Genomic DNA, 19,629 nt, shown 5'->3' on the forward strand with positions numbered 1-19,629 from the left:
TGGCCGGCGCCCACCCGGCAACCGTCCTCCCATTGGCAGACCCGCGGAGAGTCCGCGCCAATTGGTCCAAGGGGCAGCGCCACCTCCCGGCACTGCTATTGGCCGGAGAGGCTGGCGACGCTCCGATTGGTCTCCAGACAGCGCCGCCCTCCCGCCCGCTCGGCGATTGGCCGGAGATGGCGTGAGCCGAGATGATAGACTCGCGGTTAGTCCAATTGGCGGGCTAGTGGAGCGCACCCTTTTATTCCATTGGCCGCCGCAAGCACGCCCCGCCCCCCTGGGCTGCGCGTCGTCGAGTGAGGCGGCAGTGGCGCGATTGGCGCCCGTGGCGTGAGGAGCCGCGTCGCCCGGCGCCTCAGGACAGATCGCAAGCGGTGCCTGGCCGTGAGTATCCCCTCCTCAGAAAAATATTCGCCTTCGCTCAAGCTGCTTCTTCTTCCCTTTATTCACAAAATGCTGGAGTAACTCAGCAGGTCAGGCAGCATCTCGGGAGAGGCTTCCTTTTCCTCGATGTGAAGCCGCCTTTGGGCAGGTGACCAGTTCAACAGAGCTTTATTTGTCATTCGATACCAAGGTACCGAACGAAACTACATAGCAGTCACACACAAAAAAGAACACAAGTGGAGTAACCCAGCAGCGGGTCAGACAGCATCAGACTCTGGAGATACAGCCAGGGAATGGGCGGCGTCTCCTTCAGAACAGAAATATGACCTTTTGTGCTAGATGTTAAACTGTTCTCTAATAGACATAAAACATTCATCATACTATTTTCAGAATGAAAAGTTGTGAAAGGTTATTCTCAGTGTCTTCACTAAAACATAATCTTGTTATACGGTCGACCCTTCCTTGTTATCATGGACCTCTATATTTAATGGATTTTGGACCGTCTCTTTAAGAACTGGCTGTTGGTTACGCTGTGGAGGGCGATGCAGTTGACAGGGCAGGGTGATGGAGTTGACAGGGCAGGGTGATGGAGTTGACAGGGCAGGGCGTTGGAGTTGACAGGGCGATGGAGTTGACAGTGCGTTGGAGTTGACAGGGCAGGGCGTTGGAGTTGACAGGGCAGGGTGATGGAGTTGACAGGGCAGGGTGATGGAGTTGACAGGGCAGGGTGATGGAGTTGACAGTGCGTTGGAGTTGACAGGGCAGGGCGTTGGAGTTGACAGGGCAGGGTGATGGAGTTGACAGGGCAGGGTGATGGAGTTGACAGGGTGATGGGATCGACAGAGCGATGGAATCGACAGGGCGATGGAATAGACAGGGCGATGGAATCGACAGGGCGATGGAATAGACAGGGCGATGGAATCGACAGGGCGATGGAATAGACAGGGCGATGGAATCGACAGGGCGATGGAATCGACAGGGCGTTGGAATTGACAAGCCATCGAAAATGACAAGCCATTGAAAGTGACAAGCCATGAAAGTGACAAGCCATTGCTTAATTCTTTGCTTTATTGCATTAATTCTATTAAACAGTGTAACAAATAGCCTTAAATATTTTTTGCTTGCAGTAACAAAAATACATTTTTATCTGTTTTAAAAAAAGGAGAAACGGAGTGAACATCTAAGGTCGATTTCCTTTCACCCTGATCTGGGTGGGCAGTTGGTCGTGGAAATCCCACTTAGAGGACGGGCTTTCCTCACCCATCCACACCGCCCCCCCCCCCCCCCCCCCCCAACGCTCCCGATCTCCCATTCTGCTCTCAATCAGCAGCAGGGACAGCGTTTATTGCCGTTTCCCCGGCTAGGCTGGACAACGAGGGGCCGAGCTGCTTTCCTGGGCCGCTGTGCTCTGTGTGGTGAGGAAGGTCTCACTGGGCTCTCAATGACTGAGCACCGGCATTCTGACCCGGCACCCGGGCAGTGAATCAATGGGGGATAAACCCCTCACTCCGTTAAAGCGGACAATCGGCAATAAGGGATGCCATTGCCCACATTAATGTCGATTATAACAAGGGTTTACTGTATTTTTGTTTGTGCATCATGCTGTGTGCAAACTGGCTGTTCCATATTCTACAGCAATGATTAAACTCAAGTGCTTCATCAATGAAAGGATCTTCTGATGCCTAAAGACGTGAAAGGGACTAATTGTACTAGTCTTTTAAAAAAAGTTATTGATGGGCTTATTTATTTATTGCATGTTCACAATTTTCTCTTTCAGGATCAACCTTTAACAATGACAAGCAAGACACTTATCGTATCTGCTCCTGGGAAGGTTATTTTGCATGGAGAGCATGCTGTGGTGCATGGAAAGGTAAATCATGATTTAGAAGTGGAAACCTTGCTAATGAGCAACCTATGTGGAAGATATTACGGCAGTAGCATGTAGATAGTAAACAAAGCGTAGGTCTAGGACCAGAGGACACAGCCTCAGAATAAAGTCTCCTTAGAATGGAGATGAGGAGGAATTGCTTTAGCCAGAGGGTGGTGAATCTGTGGGATTCATTGGCAGAGATGGCTGTTGGAGGCTTAGTCATTGGGAAATTTTAAAGTGGAGATTGATAGGTTCTTGATTAGTAAGATCGTCAAAGGTTATGCGGAGAAGGCAAGAGTATGGGGTTGAGAGGGAAAAATAGATCAGCCATGATCAAATGGCAGAGCAGACTTGATGGACCGAATTGCCTAATTCTACTCCTATGTCTTATGAACTTATAAAGTGTATGTGCCAGAACAATCAGTTAAAAAGCTAAGTACTGTGCTTGGTACATTAATGCAGTGGATAGCTGCAAATGAAAAACATTTGGGGTTTTTTAATTCCAAGATCCTGAAAACATTTTCCTTTTGTGTTTATAGGTGGCTCTTGCAGTCAGCTTAAACTTAAAAACATATCTCCGGATACAACCTGGTTCTGATGAACAGGTACGATTATACTTGCCAAATATTGATACCCATCTTAGTTGGAAAACTACGAACCTTCAGTTCCTGCTGACAGCAATTGATGGTAAGAAGAAACGAGGTGAAGAAAATATTAAAGAATAAAATATATTGGGTTACTTGAGGGGAGCGAGAAATATTAATTCAAAAGATTTAAGATGGTAGAGTGCTATCGCTCAGAGAAATATCCAAGATCTGGTAAACTGTGTAAGGTGGGTCTGCCATTTCTCTGCTAACTTAGAATCATACAGTGTGGAACCAGGCCCTTCGGCTCAACTTGCCCGCACCGACCAACATGTCCCATCTATTCTAGTCCCACTTACCTACATTTAGACCATATCCCTCCAAACCTGTCTTATCCAGGTACCTGTCAAATTGCTTCCTAAACATTGCAATAGTCCCTGCCTCAACTACCCCTTCACCGTAAACCTATGCCCTCTGGTTCTCAATCCCTCTTCTCTGGGCAGGTGTGCAGCTACCTGATTTATACCTCTCATGATTTTATATACCTCTTATCACTCCTCATCCTCCTGCGCTCCAGTGAATAGAGTCCCAGCCAGCTCAACCTCTCCCTATAGCTCAGACCCTCGAGTCTTTAAAGGCTGCTAATAAAAATGTCTGGACTAGAAATGATGTCTGGTTAATTCATTCTGGTGGCTGTCTACAATTGATGCGGAAAGTGATTTGATAAAATGGTGTCAGATATGAGATCGAATGCTCATATATCTAAGATTTGTTGCTGGGAACAATTGGGTTGCAGGAACATTATTCATTCATGTATGGTGCGCATCTATTCTGCGGTTAGAAAGATGATGACGGTGTAGTCATCATCATGGCAATTATATCATTCTCCCTTCTTCGCTTTAATTCCCTGATGGATTGGCACATGAACAATGAACACACAGTGAGAGGTTTTGCAGTACCTTAGCTAACTAAGTCCTGATTGTAACTGCATCCTTTGAGCCTGTTTAGTATAGTTTATTGTCATGTGTACCAAAAAGCTTTGGTTGTGTGCTAACCAGTCAATGGAAAGACTATATATGATCACAATCGAGCCATCCCTAATGTACAGAAACATGATAAAGGGGATAACGTTTAGTGCAAGATAAAGTTCAATAAAGACTGATAGTCCGAGGGTCTGCAATAAGGTAGACAGTAGCTCATGGTCGCTCTCTAGTTGGTGATAGGATGGTTCAATTGCCTGGTGACAGCTGGGAAGACATTGTGCCTGATTCTGGAGTTGAGCGTTTTCACCCTTCTTGCCAGAGGGGAAAAGAGGGAGAGACTTGCTCTTGAATATACTGGTGGACTTGCCGAGGCAAGATGAAGAGTAGATGGAGTCAGTGGAAGGGAGGTTGGTTTGTGTGATGGCCTGGGCTGTGTTCACATTTCACTGCAATTTTTTGCGGTCTTGGTTGAAGCTGTTCCCAACCAAGATGTGATGCATCCCGACAAAATTATTTCTTTAATTTATTATTGTCTCATGTGCCAAGGTACAGTGAAAAGCATTTTTCTTGCGTGCGACCCAGTCAAAGAAAAGGAATCTCTAGCTTAGAGATACAGCATGAAAACAGGCCGCTCGGCCCACCGAGTCCGCGCCGACCAGTGATCACCCTGTACACTAGTTTTATCTGACACACTTGGGGCAATTTACAGAAGCCAAATAACCTACATACTTGCACGTCTTTGGAGTGTGGGAGGAAACCGGAGCACCCAGAGAAAACCCACATGCTCACAGGGAGAATGTGCAAACTCCGTACAGACGGCACCCGTAGTCAGGATCGAACCCGGGTCTCTGGCGCTGTAAGGCAGCAACTCTACCAGCTGTGACACTGTGCCGCTGAACAAACAGCACATGTCCTGCCTCTATAGGCACCTCATCTGTGCAAAAATTATTATTTAGGTAAATGAAGCTCGTGCTTGTAACTTGTCTGCTGCTCAGATTGTCTATGATACTGCTGGTTATAATACATTTTAGTGAAGAATATATATGCTAAATATGTTGCAGTTCCTCAAATCTGTTTGTTTGCTTTATGCATGACAAATCATGTACAATGTTAGAAGCAAAGGGACAAGAGCAGAATGAAGTCTATTATTTTTGGTGCCTCGAGTTACCATTCTGACTTTTTCCTATTAAATATGCTGATTCTTTTTCCTTGTAGCTGATGTCCAGAATCCAAAGGCTGCGAGCAAGGAACTTGTGGAGCAACTGAGGCAGTATGCAGGAATCTCGGAAGGCTATGCAGACATAATGAGCCTCAGCATCCTCTGTTTTCTTTATTTATACGGCGCCATCTCCTCCAGCAATAGGTATTGGGTATTTTCTATCCTATAATACACTGCAATTAGCATAAATGGTTACAGCTGTTCCCAGTATTGACTGATGTCAGGATGGGGACAGATTAATGGTCATTCCCACAATTGCTAAAGGTATTTTAAGGTGAGGGGGGAGATTTAATGGGAACCCGAGGGACAACTTTTTTACACAAAGGGTGGTGGGTTTATGGAACGAGCTGCCGGAGGAGGGAGTTGAGGCTGGCACTATAGCAATGTTTAAGAAACATTTAGACAGGTACATTGATAGGAGAGGTTTAGTAGAGGGATATGGGGCAAAAGCAGGCAGGTGGGACTAGTTTAAATGGGCCTTGTTGGCATGGGCAAGTTGGGCCGAAGGGCCTGTTTCCATGCTGTATGGCTCTATAATTGGAAAATCATAATTGGCTAATTTAGTTTGGTTTAGTTTAGGGTACAGATACAGTGGTGAAACAGGCCCTTCGGCCCACCAGTCTGTACAGACCTGCAATCACCCGTACACTAGTTCTACCCAACACACTAGGAACAATTTACAAAAAACAATGAACCTACAAACTTGCACGTCATTGGAATGGAAGGAAGGAATGGAAAGAAACCAGAGAAAACCCACACAGGTCACTGGGAGAACGTACAAACTCCGTACAGACAGCACCCGTAGTCAGGATTGAACCTGGGTCTCTGGCGCTGTTAGGCAGCAACTCTACCACCACTGCAATTTTCTGACGTTCTTTGAGGATGTGACTGAGTGGGGGGGGGGGGGGGGGGACTTTGTTTGTATTTTTGGGAGGTGGCCATTAAGGTGCCACACAGCATTATAATATTGAAAGAATGTACCTAGCTAATTTAGTATGCATAACAAAAGAGTGGAATATTTGTTAAATAGTGAGAGATTGGGTAGTTCATGTGATAGGAGCAAAATTAGGCCATTCGACTGATCGTCTACTCTGCCATTCAATCATGGCTGATCTATCTCGCCCTCCTAACCCCATTCTCCTGCCTTCTCCCCGTAACCCCTGAAACCTGTACTATTCAAGAATCCATCTCTGCCCTAAAAATATCGATTGACTCTGCCACCACAGCCTTCTGTGGTAGTGCTGATGTTCAAAGGGACTTGTGTGTATTCCTACAGAAGTTTATGAAAGCCAACATGCAGATCTAACAATGTTTAAGAGAGCAAATGAGGCATTAGCCCTTATTATGAGATGTTTCACTACGACTAAATTGGGAGATATTTGGATTGGGCCCAAAACTGATATTGAAGTCGATGAATGGCGGAGCTGGCAAGAGGGGTGAAGTGCTCTATTTTTTTGTGTTATTATTACTATGTTGACGGTGTTTTTTTCATTGCAGTCATTTGCCAAGTGTGGATATAGTAGTTTGGTCTGAAATTCCAATCGGAGCGGGCCTGGGATCCAGTGCTGCATACAGCGTGTGTCTTGCAGCTGCTCTCCTGACTGCCAGTGGGGTCATAACCTGCCCAGCTCTGCAAGGGAAAGACATTGCCAAGTAAGCAGAGCTATCCCTGAGGTTTAGTTTAGTTTAGAGATACAGCGCGGAAACAGGCCCTTCGGCCCATCGGCTCCGCACCGACTGGCGATCCCCGCACATTAACACTATCATGCACACTCTGGGGTTAATTTACACTTATACCAAGCCAATTAACCTACATACCTGTACGTCTTTGGATTGTGGGAGGAAACCGACGATCTCAGAGAAAACCCATGCAGGTCACGGGGAGAACGTACAATATCCATACAGACAGCACCCGTAGTCGGGATCGAAACCGGGTCTTCGGTGCTGTAAGGCAGCAACTCTGTCGCTGCGCCACCGTGCCCCTAATAGTTGGCTATGCCTTCCCTCATCAAGGTGCCTGTGCCTTGCCACCCTGTGTGCTAATATTATTCAAATGCTTTAAATGTATTAATTTGTGTTGATTTTTCAGTTATGAAAAACCACACCTTTTAATCAGAAAAATATGAATCGCACTGATGGGAGGATAGTTTAGTTTGTTGTCGCGTGTACCGAGGTACAGTGAAAGGCTTTTGCTGTGCGCTAACCAGTCAGCGGAAAGACAATACATGATTACAATTGAGCCATTTACAGTGTACATGATAAGGGAATAAAGTTTAGTGCAAGGTAAAGCCAGTGAAACCGATTATCGATTACCCATTCTATGTTATCCCAATTTTTCATTCGCTTCCTACACACCAGGGGGCAATTTACAGAGGCCAATTAACCCACAAGCCCTCAAGACTTTGGGATGTGGGTGGAAACCAGGGTACCTGGAAGAAACCAACATGGTCACAGGTCTGGATCAAAGCCTGCATCCCTGGTGCTGTGAGCCAGCAAATCCACCTCTGCACCACTGTGCCGCCCCTAATTGTTGGCTGTGCCTTCCCTCATCAAGGTTCTCTTCTGTGGTGTACTTCTGGGGCTTGTCTAGGTCCAAAACCTATGAAAACTGGTGTATCCCACCATGCTTTCTCACAGTTTTTCACAGTGAATTGTTTTGCAAATGCTGAAGAAGCAAATCAATTGTAGCACCTAGAATTAATCTGAAAATACTTGCGACAAGAAGAAGAGAATGTTGTCAAAGCCAGTCCAATAAAATTATATTACTGATGTTTATTTCTGGTTGAAATGTTGTTATTCTTACATTAAGATTTTTTACAATCAGATGGAATGACGATGAACTGGAACTGATTAACAAATGGGCTTTTCAGGGAGAGAAGCTGATCCATGGAAACCCATCGGGTGTGGATAACGCTGTGGGAACATGGGGTAACATTTATTTATATCTTAAAGTGAGAACATTTTAACATTCATTGGAATGTCTGACAATTCTTTCACAAATGTGGAAAGCTGTAAAATTAAGGATATGACGTTTGCCTTTCTAAATGTCAATGCTCTAAATTGACATCGCTCCTAAATGATCTAATCAGTCAGAATGTAAAACCAGATGGTGGCACAACAGTAGAGCTACTGCTTTACAGCGCCAGTGACCCGGGTTCGATCCTTACTACGGGTGCTGCCTGTACGGTGTTTGTACGTTCTCCCCGTGACCTGTCTGGGTTTCTCTGGGATCTCCAGTTTCGTCCCACACTACAAAGACATGCAGGTTTGTAGGTTAATTGGCTTGATAAAATTGTAAATTGTCCCTAGCATGTGTAGGTTAATGTTAGTGTGCGGGGATCGCTGGTCGGCGTGGACTCGGTGGGCCAAAGGGCCTGTTTCTGCGCTGTTTCTCTAAACTAAACTAAACAGCGTTTGTATCTAGGAATGTGATTTTTCTGCACTGTAGGACAAGAGCTGTAAATGTGCATGTTTAGGGAGACTGAATATTTGCAAATGTCAGATTTGGAAATCAAATGTCATACCTACTACATGCAGTGAATTTAATGACATCGCAGAATTTCACTAATACCCGCCAGTTTCATTTTTACTTTTTTGTTCAATTTGAATTGCTGATGCCATGGATTTTGCCTGTGGGATTATGACCCTTGTCAAATAGTGATTCCTTTGTCAAGTAATCATGCTAATGTCATCCTCCAATGCTTTTTATTCTCACGTCAGTTTTAATAGGTGGTATCACAGCAAACCAAATAGGTGCACTTCAGTGGGAGTTGCTTAGTAGTGATGATGAAGCCCAGTTGAGTTTACCTTTTGTAACCTATGTCACGAATTGATAGTTAATCACCACAGGGGGACGTGGTTGCTGGGCACAAACTGGGGATCAAACTAGCTTATCTAATGAAACTATCTGTAGTTTAATTGACCTTCAGTTTAAAGCTTACCATGGGGATTTAATATGTTTAATTCAGAGACACAGCATGGAAACAGGCCCTTCGACCCACCAGGTCCATGTCGACCAGCAATCACTGTACACTAGTTCTATCCTACACACCAAGGACAATTTACAGAAGCCAACTAACCTACAAACCTGCATGTCTTTGGAATGTGGACCGAAACCAGAGCACCCGGAGAAAACCCACGCAGTGACTAGGAGAACATACTAATGCTTATCAATGGGCTCAGGATCCAAAGTATAAAATATAATTTTCACGACGGTATAATGTTTCCAGTTTTAATAATTTCTTTTCTCTTGTAACTTAGGAGGAATGTTGCGATATCATGCAGGTAAAATAGACCCTTTGCCCAGGTACTTTAAAAATATATATTCTTTCTAAATAACTTCACAAAATTGTTCTATTCAGAATATAGTGCTAAATTTAATAACCCTATACGATTTGAACATAAACTCCAACAAAAAAAGTTAAGAATTCAGTAATTTATCATAAACAAGTGTGTTAAACTATTAAATATCTTGTGTAGATATTGATGAGTTTAATTATTCAACTAATTTGGTGATTTCTTTACTTAGAATTAGGGATCTTAATTTCCATTTGTGGTTTGATGCTAACATCATAACATCAATAACTTAATCCTTAAAGTCATACTGCGAGGAAACGGGCCCTTCGGCCCAACTTGCCCATGCCGACAAAGGTGTTCTATCCACACTAGTCCCAGCTGCCTGCGTTTGGCCCATGCCCCCTTAAACCTTTCCTATTCATGTACCCATTGAAATGCCTTAAAAGATGTTTACAATAGTTCTTGTTCATTGTTAACTTTCATTCCAGTTTTATAGCTGTTATCTAATGTGTAGTTGGTTTGTAATCATATCATATCATTGGTGTTCTTAAATTTTCCAGAATGAAGGACTTCCTGGGAATATAATAATTTGTCCCAACTTCACAATATCTGTGTCCCAAAGAGAAATAGTGCTTGTTTCAGAGAATATTTTGGCTGGATAATGCAGTACTGAAACAAATTCCTTTTGGGTCTCTGTGCTAGCTATGTGGAGATCCCTTGGATCTTGAAAGCTCTGCCATATAATGTAATTATATAAATAATAAATGCATTTGGTTCTGAGCAGATTTTTGCCTGGAGAAGATGTTGGGAGAGAATGCATGTAGATTTAATATTACTAAAAGGTAGATGTAATAAAGATTTAAATGCATCATATTGCCTGATAACTACTCATTGTTTTGTCAGAATCCCCAATCTACGAATACTGCTTACGAACACAAAGGTTTTAAGAAGCACTAAAATATTAGTCGCTGGAGTGAAGGACAAACTTAATAAGGTTTGTTATTTGTTTTTCTTCAAATTCTTCCTGTCAACAGAATCGAACGGTTCGGGATTCTGAACTCAAAGAATTTATTTTTCCATCTCCTTAAATACTTTCAAAATTAAAATAAAAATGCCGGAGTAACTCAGCGGGACAGGCAGCATCTCTGGATCGAGAACCTCTTCAGAGATAAATGTATTTGAGGCCGCGAACATCTCCTTTATGTACAATGTTTCCATGCAGGTGTTAGCCAGGGAAATGCAGGATCTTTACCCATTGTAATTGGGGAAGTTATTCATTAAGACGGCATTCTGTGTGTCTGAAGAAGGGTCTCGACCCCAAACGTCACCCATTTCTTCTATCCAGAGATACTGCCTGCTGCGCTGAGTTGCTCCAGCATTTTGTGTCCATCTTATGGCAATGTAAAACATTTATTCAAATGTTCACTTTTGTTTCCCAGTACAAATTTAACTAAAACGAAATAACATATCTTGGGGAGCACCAGGTAGGTTTTTTTTTGTTAAAAAGGAGAAATCTGGCCGTGCAATTGAGGAAATTTATCTTGGGCACTGAGGATTGACAAGAGATTTTGTGGTTTGGCTGTCTTCTCTTCCAGTTGCACGTTATAATTAAATAAGGGGGAGTAGTAAATAAAATTATGTTCTTCGTCTTTCAGTTACCAAGCATAATAAAGCCAGTGCTGGACTCAATAGATGCTATTTCATGCGAATGTGAACGCATTCTTACTGCCATAGCATCTGGCGGTGATGTGAGTGAACAGTACACAATCCTGGAGGTGAGCCTTACATGTAATTCCCATTACAGTTTACTCCATTGGTACAAAATAAAAGCTGGTCATATTGTAACATCAACGATTGTAGTTGATGCCTTTAGGATTTCACAGGAAGAGAAAACAAATTCTAAGTGTTTGTTAACGTCCAAGTGAAAATGATTGCCCTTCGGCCCACTGAGTCTGCGCCGACCATCGATCCTCGCGCACTAACGCTACCCTACACACTCCAGGGACAATTTACAACTTTACTAAGCCAAACATGTACATCTTCGAGTGTGGGAGGAAACCGGAGCAACCGAAGAAAACTCTCGCAGTCAAGGGGAGAAGGTGCAAACTCCATATAGATGTTTCTTTTTGTTTGGTGTTAGTTTGTGATTGTATATGTTATTGCATTTTTATTGATTATTCTTATTGGTCTTATTGTTCAACTGCGGGTAATGTTTCATTTCACTACACATTTATGTGTATGTGACAAATAAACGACTATTGACTATTGACCCGTGGTCAGGATCAAACCCGCGTATCTGGCGCTGTGAGGCAGCAACTCTACTGCTGGGCCACTGAAGTGTCTGTTGAATAAAGAGTCCTGCCAATGCCCTGATACTTAATCATTTGGTTACTGGAGTGGACTATGTGAAAGATATTAATAAAATAATGAATATTTGATTTGTTGCAGAGAGTTTACAAACTGACGCTAAATGTTAGGAACAAAGGCAACAGGATTAAGTCATACATTTTGAAGGACACATTCAGATGCTTAAATTTTGTTTTCCGAGACAATTGGGTGCATCTTTGCAGGGAGAAATGCAGTGTAAAAAAAAAACTTTAGTTTTTCGTGGGATGTACCGAGGTACAGTGAAAAGCTTTTTTGTTTCATTCTAACCAGTAAGCAAAAAACCAATACATAATTACAATTGATCCATTCACAGTGCGCAGATACATGATAAAGGGAATAACATAAATTACATTTAGTGCAAGGTAAAGTCCGATCAAAGGTAGACACGAAATGCTGGAGTAACTCAGTGGGACAGGCAGCATCTCTGGAGAGAAGGAATGGGTGACATTTCGGGTCGAGACTTCTTCAGACTGAAGAAGAGTGTCGACTTGAAACGTCACCCATTCCTTCTCTCCAGAGATGCTGTCTGTCCCACTGAGTTACTGCAGCATTTTGTGTCTATGGTTTAAACCAGCATCTTCAGTTCCTTCCTACACACTAATTCAGATCAAAGATAGTCCGAGGGTCCCCAATGAGGTAGATAGTAGCTCAGGACTGCTCTCTATTTGTTGAGAACAGCTGCCTGATAACAGCTGGGGAGAAACTGTCCCTGAATCTGGAGGTATACGTTTTCATACTTTTCCTTTTACCCAATGGGAGAGGGGAGAAGGGAGAAGAGGGAATGACCGGGGTGAGACTGGTCGTTGATTATGCTGCTGGCCTTGCCGAGACAGCTTGAGGTGTAGATGGAGTGGATGGAAGGCAGGTTGGTTTGTGTGACAGTCTGGGCTCATAAAGACAGTCTGAGGGTGACCAACGAGGTTGATGGAAGGTCAGGACCACTCTTGCTGGCATAACAGCTACGATCAAAATACTTTTTAATATAATTTTGACTTTTTGTTCTGAAAATACTTGCTCATTTTCAGAAATTAGCCTTGTTCCAGGGCCAGTTACCTGAACTAACCTGGTGTTCTCCTCTTGACCTTTCACACCGACAGTTGGTAATAGTGAGCCATTAACCCTGCTCGCCAGATCAACAGAACAAATGAACACTGCATTTTGCAATTTTCTTTATCTTACAGTCGTGCTTTCTTTGTGGTTTCAGGAACTCATTGACATTAACCAGCACCACCTGAATGTCATTGGAGTGGGTCATTCCTCACTGGACAGGATATGTCAGGTAACTGCAGCCTATGGCCTGCACAGCAAACTGACTGGGGCCGGAGGCGGCGGATGTGGCTTAACACTGCTTAGACCAGGTACAATCTTTCAATAATCTTGTAGTTTTCAAACTTTCAGACCATTGTTTATTTAAAGGTAGACACAAAATGCTGGAGTAACTCAGCGGAACAGTATATTTTCTCAGTATATTTTCCCTGAGAGGAAAATTTATTATACTGCCGTGTAACGTCGTTTTAAACAAAAAAGAAAGTATTTTCAAGTGTGTTGATGTATTATGAGGAGTAATATCCATTGGTCTGGAAAATCAGTCCCAAGGGAGGCTGATTGTGTGGAGTTTTACTGCAATTACTTTGGCCGTGTGGTATCTTGGTATTTAGCTAGGAGATTAGACCGAACGTGGATTTTGATGGAAATCTTGGCTGGGGTGAAGGTCTTAGAAACATAGAAAACAGGAGGAGGCCATTTGGCCATTCGAACCAGCACCGCCATTCATTGTGGTCATGGCTGATCATCCACAATCAGTAACCTGTGCCTGCCTTCTCCCCATATCCCTTGATTCCGCTAGCCCCTAGAGCTCCAACTAACTCTCTTTTAAATTCATCCAGTGTATTGGCATCCACTGTCCTCTGTGGCAGAGAATTCCACACATTCACAACTCTCTGGGTGAAAAAGTTTCTTCTCAGTTTTAAATGGCCTTCCCTTTATTCTTAGACTGTGTCCCCTGGTTCTGGACTCCCCCAACATTGGGAACATTTTTCCTGCTTCTAGCTTATCCAATCCTTTTATAATTTTATACATCTCAATAAGATCCCCTCTCATCATTCTAAACTCCAGTGAATACAGGCCCAGTCTTTCCAATCTTTCCTCATATGACAGTCCTGCCATCCCGGGGATTAACCCTGTGAACCTACGCTACACTGCCTCAATAGCAAGGACGTCCTTCCTCAAATTAGGAGACCAAAATCGCACGCAATACTCCAGATGTGTTTTGATTTTGGAGATTGCACAACATGTATTTCCCCTCTAGAACTTGACCCCCTGAGAGCAATGCTCCTAAACAGAGCCCTTTTCCTTTCTCAAGAAGGACATTTTGCCCCAGAAAGTAAAATCTCTGTACAGTACTGACATTTGGCCACCAGATGTCAGGGTATTGCGCTAAAAATGGGAGCCAAGAACCTTGTCTCTGCTGCAAATCAGACAAAAACTGGACATTGTGGTCAGGAAGCATCGGAGGAGAGCGAAATGGATCAACATCTTTAGTCAAGGACCTTCATTAGATCTGAGAAATGGAGAAAAATATGTTGGGTGTAAAGAGAGCATAGAGCATGTATAAAATCGTGAAAGGAATGGATCGGGTAGTTATGCAGAATGTCTTGCCCAGAGTAGGTGAATTGAGGACCAGAGGACATAGGTTTAAGGTGAAGGGGAAAAGATTTAAAAGGAATCTGAAGGGAAACTTTTTCAAACAAAGGGTGGTGGGTGTATGGAATGAGCTGCCAGAGGAGGTAGTTGAGGCAGGGACAATCCCAACGTTTAAGAAACAGTTAATAGACACAAAAAGCTGGAGTAACTCAGCGGGGACAGGCAGCATCTCTGGAGAGAAGGAATGAGTGACGTTTTGGGTCGAGACCCTTCGTCAGACTGGAACAGTTAGACAGGTACATGGATAGGTCAGGTTTGGAGGGATACGGGCCAATTGCAGACAGGTGGGACTAGTGTAGCTGGGACATGTTGGCCGGTGTGGGCAAATTGGGCCTGTTTCCACGCTGTATCACTGACTGAGAAATGTCTGATAAAGTGCCGGCTATAATTGTTACGGTAATAATTACTTTTAAAATGGCGCTTGGACACAGTCAACGTTCAACTCCAGGTTCCTACCCATGACTTGTGCATTTGCTCGGTGCATCCTGATGCTATTTGGATAATTGCTAAAGTAGCTGAAAGCAATTTCCACGTTAGGAGATGTGCTTTGGATTCCATTGTGATGCAGTCTTGGTCACTCTACGATCTATTAATTTTGTCTTTCAGATACGAGTCCTTCTGTCGTAGAGGCTTCCAAACGGGCTTTAAAAGACCTTGGGTACGATTGCTGGGAGACAACTATTGGTGGATCTGGCGTGTCCTTGCAGGCACCCTCCTCCCTGCACCAGGACATATCTCACCTTCTTTGTGATAGGAAAACTGCCAATGAAGACTTATAGAAACACTGGTATTATGCTCACTACTTGCACATTTGTGTGTTTAGCAGACTGTCAGAGATTCTCAGATTTGATCCCCTCGTTTTTCAGTTCTCTATTCCTCCTCCTCCACCTCTACTAGTCGCATTCGAGAAACGTTCAGCTCTCAAAGTATGGCAAATGAAGACACACAGTGCTGGAGTAACTCAGCAGATCAGGCGCCATCTCTGGAGAACGTGTCTGGAGCCTTTCTGGTCCCGACTTGAAATGTCACCTCTCCACGTCCTCCAGAGAAGGAGACCGGGGGACGGCAGAGTGGCGCAGTGGGTAGAGCTGCTGCCTCACAGCGCCAGAGACCCGGGACAGCAGAGTGGCAGAGGGTAGAGCTGCTGCCTCACAGCGTCAGAGACCCGGGACAGCAGAGTGGCGCAGTGGGTAGAGCTGCTGCCTCACAGCGCCAGAGACCCGGGTTCCATCCTGACTACGGGTGCTGTCTGTAAGGAGTTTGTCCGTTCTCCCCGCGACCTCGTGGGTTTTCCCCGGGTGCTCTGGCATCCCCCAACACTGCAAAGACGTTTTTGGTTGGTAGGTTAATTGGCTTTGGTTAAAAATTGTAAATTGTCCCTAGTGTGTCGGATACTGTTAGTGTACAGGGTAATCAGTGGTCGGCGAAGACTTGGTGAGCCGAAGGGCCTGTTCTCACGCTGTATCTCTAAACTAAGCTAAGATGCTGCTTGATCCACTGAGTTACTCCAGCACTTTGTGGCTTCTGCAGTTCCTTGTGCCTCCAGCTTATAAAATATTTGCACCTGCAAATGCAATAATTCAGAAACATTTTGGTTGAAAAGCGTTGCGTATTTCCAGTTGGCTGTCTGGTTGAGTACGCTTGTGCATAACTGCATGAACATGGCCTTCAACAGTTCAGATGTGAGAGACCGTAGTAAGTGCTGAACTTGCCTGGAAGATGTTGCAGGAGAGGAGGATGTTTCACTAGTTGTTAAGCAATGGCTACTTTTTAATATAATCTAGTTATTGATGGGTTTGGCCTCATTCTCTGTTGGAAACAATGCACTTTGTCATTTTCTCGGGGATCATTTTGAGAATTAACCAAAAAAATGCTGATTAAATTTTACCTGTGTCAGATGTGGTGTTTTTGAATTCCAGTGTGAGTGTAATATCTTTATTGTATCTTGCTTCTTCTCCCCATCTCACACTTTTCCTGAGGATTTTCCAATTGAAAGTCTGTACTGGATAAATTGGTCCTACTACTCCTGTTTATGATATCCATTCTCTATTTTGTTTTGTACGTATTTTATTTTCTGTGGTATCAGGGGCTCAGGGGAGACCAGATAGAAGTTTATATAATTTTAGAAAAGCCTCACAGCGCTTAGAGAACCAGGTTCGATCCCGACTACGGGTGCTGTCTGTACGGAGTTTGTGCGTTCTCCCCGTGACCTGCATGGGTTTTCTCTGGGATCTCCAGTTTCCTCCCGCACTCCACAGACATGCAGGTTTGTAGGTTAATTGGCTTGGTATAAATGTACATTGTCCCTGGTGTGCGTAGGATAGTGTTAACGTACTCCCCTCGTTCACTCTATCCAGGCCTTTCACTATTCGGTAAGTTGCAATGAGATCCACCCTCAATCTTGTAAACTCCAGTGAGTACAGGCCCAGTGTCGCTAAACGCTCATCATAAGTTAACCGAACCAATCATTCCTGGGATCATTCTCGTCAACCCCCTTAATAATACAAAGGTTATGAACTGAAACTGATTGAGGAAATAGAAGTTGGTAAGCCTCCACCAGAGGGCACTAGGGGCTTGCTTTCCTACAGTATTCTCACAAAGCCAACCCTGGACCTTCCTAAATCACAAAGATAGACACAAAAAGCCGGAGTAACTCAGCGGGACAGGCAGCATCTCTGGAGAGAAGGAATAGGTGACGTTTCGGGTCGAGACCCTTCAGACTGAGAGTCAGGGGAAAGGGAAATGAGAGATATAGACGGTGATGTGGAGAGATATGAAACAGGCCATCGTTAGCTGTTTATTAGGTGAGAACGAGTTACAGACAATGAGACTCAACAAGATGACTTTGCAGCTGGTACGACTTGGGTGGGGGAGGGATGGGGAGAGGTAATGCAGGGGTTACTTGAAGTTAGAGAAATCAATATTCATACCACTGGGCTGTAAGCTGCCCAAGCGAAATATGAGATGCTGTTCCTCCAATTTATGTTTGGCCTCACTCTGACAATGGACGTGGTCCAGGACAGAATAGGAATGGGAAGGGGAATTAAAGTATTTGGCAACCGGGAGGTCAGGTAGGTCCAGGCAGACTGAGCGAGGGTGTTCAGCTAAATGATGGGCCTGTCTGCGTTTGGCCTCGCCGATGTATTAGAGTCCACACCTTGTACAATGACTACAGTAGATGAGGTTGGAGGAGGTGCAAGTGAACCTCTGCCTAACCTGAAAGGACTGTCGGGGTCCCTGGACAGAGTCGAGGGAGGAGATATAGGGGGCAGATGTTGCATCTCCTGTGGTTGCAGGGGAAGGTACCTGGGGAGGGGGTGGTTTGGGTGGGAAGGGACGAGTTGACCAGGGAGGGAACTGCAGAAGGTGGGATCCACCCCCTCCCCAGGTGCAATGCAAGAGAAAGATGAAAGATACAAGGAGACAGATTGAAAGTCTGTCTCTTGCCCAGTTCATTCAATTGCACTCCATTTCCTGACATTTTTAAATCCACCAAGCAGCAGCTTTGCATTGATTAGACTTTGTGATACCAAAGCCCTCATCAAAATAAAACACCATCCGTCATCAGCGCTTTTCTGTGCCAGAAAATTATCAGAAAGTAATCATTTTCTACTGGCCTCAGTTTGACCTTTTGCGGCAAATCTTTCAATTTGTTATAGTAAAAGAAATAATTATTAGATACTGCAGCGTACGTGACAACATGTAATTAAATCCAATCAAATGCACTTTTTGCATCATTACACAGCTGGGTGCAATAATGTAGCTCAATCTGCGTCTTATTTCGTCATTTGTTGGAGTCAATTCCATGAATGCTGTGTTCTCAGCTAATGCAGTACTCTACCATCAATCTCCTTGAAATTTGAACTTATCCTGCAGCTCAGAAGAGAAAGTATTTCTCATTTCTAATCTTTCTCCTGAAGGTGTTTATAGCACCCTCACAGGTCATGTGATAGGAGTAGAGTTAGGCCATTTGACCCACCTAGTCTACTCTGCCATTCAATCCTGGCTGATCTATCTCTCCCTCCTAACCCCATTCTCCTGCCTTCTCCCCATAACCCCTGACACCCGTACTAATTTAGAATCTATCTCTGCCTTAAAAATATCCATTGACTTGACCTCCACAACCTTCTGTGGCAATGAATTCCACAGATTCACCACCCTCTGACTAAATAAATTCCATCTCATCTTCCTAAAGGAACATCCTGTAATTCTGAGGCTATGTCCTCTAGTCCTGGACTCTCCCACTAGTGGAAACATCCTCTCCACATCCGCTCTATCCAAGCCTTTCATCATTCGGTACGTTTCAATGCGTCCCCCACCCCACCCCCCTCATTCTTCTGAACTTCAGTGAGTACAGGTCCAGTGCTGTCAAACACTCATCATAAGTTAACCCACCCATTCTTGTAAACCTCCCCTGGATCCTCTCCAGATCCTTCCTCAGATATGGTGCACAAAATTGCTCACAATATTCCAAATGCAGCCCGACTAGCACTTCGTAGAGCCTCAGCATTCAAGAGAGAGCTAGATAGAGCTCTTAAGGATAGCGGAGTCAGGGGGTATGGGGAGAAGGCAGGAATTGAGAATGATCAGCATGATCACATTGAATGGTGGTGCTGGCTCGAAGGGCGAATGGCCTCCTCCTGCACCTATTGTCTATTATCTATCCCTGTTTTTTGTATTCTAGCCCTCTTTAAATAAATGCTAACCTTGATCACTGAATATAGATTTCTCTAACTTCAAGTAACCCTTGCTCTCCCTCTCTCTCTGTCCCTCCCCCATCCTTGTTCTCTACTAGTTTCACTGTCCTTCTGGTTAATGCTACTGTTTGTATGCCTCATTGTCACCTGCCCCTCAGCCAACAATGAACCATTGTACATCTCCTTGATCATCGTCTGAAGAAGGGTCTCGACCCGAAAAGTCACCTATTCCTTTTCTCCGGAGATGCTGTCTGACCTGCTGAGTTACTCCAGCGTTTTGTGTCTGTTTCGGTCTGTCCTTTTCACACCTTACATGCTCTTTGTACCCTTCCAGAACTCTAGCCTCCCTCTCCCCTGACACTCAGTCTGAAGAAGGGTCTCGACCCGAAACGTCACCCATTCCTTCTCTCCAGAGATGCTGCCCGACCCGCCGAATTACTCCAGCATTTTGTGTCTGTCTATCTTCGGTGTAAACCAGCATCTGCAGTTCCTTCCTACAACACTT

General features: G+C 44.3%; 1 protein-coding gene across 3 annotated transcripts; it reads left to right on the forward strand.

The window, feature by feature from the left end:
• Positions 1–307: 307 nt before the first annotated feature.
• Positions 308–16,448, forward strand: mvk (mevalonate kinase). Of its 3 annotated transcripts, none has more exons than XM_078421338.1 (11): positions 308–384; positions 2,162–2,254; positions 2,794–2,941; positions 5,037–5,184; positions 6,538–6,693; positions 7,865–7,968; positions 9,301–9,346; positions 10,240–10,330; positions 10,992–11,111; positions 12,929–13,082; positions 15,034–16,448. In XM_078421338.1, exons 2-11 carry the CDS (start codon positions 2,177–2,179, stop codon positions 15,204–15,206), a joined length of 1,218 nt encoding a protein of 405 aa, XP_078277464.1. In that variant the 5' UTR covers positions 308–384; positions 2,162–2,176; the 3' UTR covers positions 15,207–16,448. The 3 variants fall into 3 exon arrangements, with proteins under 3 accessions (XP_078277464.1, XP_078277466.1, XP_078277465.1); XM_078421339.1 differs by lacking the exon at positions 308–384 and adding an exon at positions 409–574; XM_078421340.1 differs by lacking the exons at positions 7,865–7,968; positions 9,301–9,346.
• Positions 16,449–19,629: the final 3,181 nt, after the last annotated feature.

Source organism: Rhinoraja longicauda, chromosome 25 (assembly GCF_053455715.1).
Source record: "Rhinoraja longicauda isolate Sanriku21f chromosome 25, sRhiLon1.1, whole genome shotgun sequence".
In the NCBI taxonomy this organism is placed as follows: domain Eukaryota; kingdom Metazoa; phylum Chordata; class Chondrichthyes; order Rajiformes; family Arhynchobatidae; genus Rhinoraja; species Rhinoraja longicauda.

Excerpts from the sequence above, each read along its gene's own strand:
- mvk (XM_078421338.1), top strand. The coding sequence starts at position 2,177 with ATGACAAGCAAGACACTTATCGTATCTGCTCCTGGGAAGGTTATTTTG. Across the intron at positions 5,185-6,537 it reads GCCATCTCCTCCAGCAATAG|TCATTTGCCAAGTGTGGATA; the intron begins GTATTGGGTATT and ends TTTTCATTGCAG. Across the intron at positions 6,694-7,864 it reads CAAGGGAAAGACATTGCCAA|ATGGAATGACGATGAACTGG; the intron begins GTAAGCAGAGCT and ends TTTTACAATCAG.